Raw genomic sequence first — 3,357 nt, 5'->3', positions numbered from 1 at the left:
GGAAGGTACTTTTCTGCATATTTGAGGAGTGCTGAGCTGCTGAGTTCAGTGACTGACAGCCTACAGGAGTGACCCAGACTTCCTCAGGGCTCCATGTCCCATTTTGTGCTGCTTGGTTGTGGGAAGAAGGAGCTGCCCAGAGTCCCCCTCCCTGGGACACTTGGCAATGTGGTATGGGGAGGGGAAGAGTGAATTTGAGACTGGGATGAGGTATTTGCTTTGAGACGGGAAGAGACCTGACTTGCGGAGGTAGGGACAGGATGATGGGCTGGATGGAGTCAGGGCAAGAGGCTGAGCTGAAGGCATTGGGGTGCCTGTGCACAGATCCCAAGTGTCTTGAGGAGGAAGGCCTGGGCTCTGGGACCTGGGCTCTCTCCGCAGGCACGGAGAGGACACCCAGGCAATTCAGTCCAACTGTGGACCCGACTGATGGCTGGCCCCTGGGTGAGGGTGGAAAATCAAGTACCTTTGTCTTTTCAGGCCTGACACCTCACACCCATGAGGAGGGAAAACCATACCCAGGTGACTAAATTCGTGTTAGTTGGATTTTCTGCTTTCCCAGACCTGCAGGGAGTGTTATTTGCGGTGTTCCTCCTCATGTACCTCATGACCCTGGCAGGAAATTTGGCCATCATGACTGTGATCTGGATTGACAGGTGTCTGCACACCCCCATGTACCTTTACCTGGGGGTTTTGTCCTTCTCCGAGACCTTCTACACCATTATCATTATCCCTAAGGCGCTGGTGAACCTGGTGGCAGAAAGCAAAACCATCTCGCTCCCAGGATGTGTCGCACAGATGTTCTTCTTTCATGGACTGGGGGGAACAAACTGCATGATTTTAACAGTGATGGGCTATGACCGATATCTAGCAATATGTCACCCCCTGCACTATGGGAGCCTCATGAGCCTGAACGTTTTTGTTAAGCTGGTGGTTGGGTCTTGGATCAGTGGGTTCCTAGTGTCCCTAGTCCAGACCATGCTGATATTTTGGTCTCCCTTCTGTGGCTCTAACGTGATTAACCACTTCTTTTGCCACATGAGGTCTGTGCTCAGGTTGGCCTGCACAGACAGCAATATCATTGGGGTTGTCGTCTCCATGATCTCCATGCTGGGCTTGTTGGGGAGCTTCCTGCTCATAGTAGTAACATACTTGCTCATCCTGGGCACCATCCTGCGGCTGCCATCAGCCAGTGGAGAAAGGGAGAAAGCCTTCTCCACCTGCGCTGCCCACCTCACCGTGGTAGTCATGCATTTTGGCTTTGCCTTCATTATCTACCTCAAGCTCAGCCCACGTGACACACTAGAGGAGGACACACTGATGTCTGTGCCCTACACCATTCTCACACCATTCCTGAGCCCCATGATCTTTACCCTGAGGAACAAGGAAATGAAAATTGCCCTGAGGAAAGCATTTAGCAAAAGAATATTCTCTTAGAAGCTATGAAAGCCCTGAAAGGCTTTGGAAAGGGACCTGTTGTCCAGAGAGAAGGGCCCTGGGAGATGGGTCAGGGCTCTCCGTAGGCCTGGCTATCCTGTAAGCCTGGGTTTTCATCCTGTCATGGCCACAACCTCCCTTGGTGGTCCGGGGCACCTGTTGGGCCACGCTAGAGAAAGATACTGCTATCTCAGAGAACAGCTTAGCGTTTCTCCTGAGAAGGAAGTGGTTGGTGGGGCAGAGGTGTTTGAAAATCAGGGTGTTTCTCTTTCCAACCCTGCATTTGTCTATAAAATGGAGCTAAAAAGCCTTCCTTCCATCCCTCCCGCCCCCTCTCCCCTGTTTGTATGTGGTTGTGAGTACAATAGTAAAATTATTACAGGCTGTGAGAGGTTTGGACCCCTGCCAATGTCCTGCTCCACAGAAATGCCCCAGGATCAAAGAGAGATCAAATTCCAGCCCAGAATCTGGCCCATCATGAGTGTAACTGGAAGAACCCATCCTGGAAGATGCTTGGCATTTACCTCAGCTTTGAGCCCATTAAATGCTTTTGCTCTCCATAACTGTTAAAGCCTGGTACTTAATCTTGGCACAGACTCAATGCAGTGACAGCTCTGCCCTGGGCACAGATCAGTAGCAGAGGGAAATGTGATGAAATGGCCCTAGCACTCCTGAGGATCCAGGAGCAGGGAAAACCCAGAGTGACTCCCATGAAGACAGAGACGTCACACTGGCAGGCACAATATGAAGGAGAAGAAACAGGGTTGCTGTGCTGAGCCTCTGTTGTGGCAGCCAAGTCTGGAAAAGACTGAACACCGCCCCACAGCATCCAGACCCCTCTCCCCTCCCATGCCACTGCTGCTGTTACCTCCAAGGAGTGTGGTGGTGGGGGGGGGGCACTGAGGCTAGCTCCAGTGGTCTTACCCCCCCACATCATCACCACCTGCAGGGGGCAGGGCAGGGGGGCCACCTTGCCCCCCGCCATTCCATCCACACCTTGCCCCCCCCCACCCCTGCTCTGTCCCCTGTATCCTCAACATCAGGGTGGCAGGCTGCCACCTGTCTGAATGCTTCTTCATGCTCTGATTGGCTGTTTGTCAGCCAATGAGAGCACAAATAAAGCGTTACAGACAGACAGACTTAGGCTTTTGTAATATTAGTATAGTGTGCATGGGGTGCTATGAGCTGGCAGCCTGGCCCGAACAAACAGCGCTTTGGGCTGGGCAAGACTCTAGTCAGAGATGTCTAGGAGAGTTTCCCAGTGGCACAAGAGTCATGGTGTGGGAGGGGGCTAAGAAGGATTTCCATCTCTAATCCCAGCCCAAAAGAAATTCCTTATTCAAGTGCATATACTTATTACCAAGGATCCTGGTTTTCTGTGATAAAGAAAAATAATGAATTCTCTGATAAAGAATTGCATATTCTCTGATAAAAATCCCAAAATCCATGGTTAAAATTAAATGCCCCCCACAACCCTGCTGGTGTCCCTCACTCCCCCCTCCCCACAGTCCACCAGCCCTGCTTGTGCTCCTTGCCTCCCACCCACAGCCTCTGCCCCACAGCTGCCAGGGCTATAGGACCAAGGACCCAGGTCCGCAGCCACCTGCCCCCAATGGAAGGCAGTGGCTGCTACGGCAGGAACACAAGCCAGCTCCCCCACTGCTGCCTGCCTGCTGCAGACTCAGGCAGGGCTTGCTCCCAGTGGTAGTGTGCACTCCTGGGGGGCTGGGCGGAACTGTGCCCCCCAGATCTGTTGCGGGCTGGGGGCAGGGTGGTTATGTGCTGCCCCTGTCCACACAGGGGAAGTGTGGCCAGGACAGCATGGAGCATGCAGTGGCAGGCAGCTTTCATGCATGGCCCTACTGTGCCCTGTTGCACCAGTCGCACACGCTGAGCTCCAGAGGGCCTGGGGGAGGGCAG

At 53.4% G+C, this 3,357-nt stretch overlaps 1 protein-coding gene across 1 annotated transcript; it reads left to right on the top strand.

Moving 5' to 3' along the window:
• The first annotated feature begins 498 nt into the window (after positions 1 to 498).
• On the top strand, positions 499 to 1,437 carry LOC102559916 (olfactory receptor 10X1). Its single transcript, XM_006262433.1, has one exon. The coding sequence runs from the start codon at positions 499 to 501 to the stop codon at positions 1,435 to 1,437; it is 939 nt and encodes a 312-aa protein (XP_006262495.1).
• The last annotated feature ends 1,920 nt before the right edge of the window (positions 1,438 to 3,357 follow it).

The sequence above is a fragment of the Alligator mississippiensis genome, chromosome 8 (assembly GCF_030867095.1).
Source record: "Alligator mississippiensis isolate rAllMis1 chromosome 8, rAllMis1, whole genome shotgun sequence".
Classification (NCBI taxonomy): domain Eukaryota; kingdom Metazoa; phylum Chordata; order Crocodylia; family Alligatoridae; genus Alligator; species Alligator mississippiensis.
Note: the sequence above shows the minus strand (reverse complement) of the source record. Positions and strands in the feature narration are given on the sequence as shown.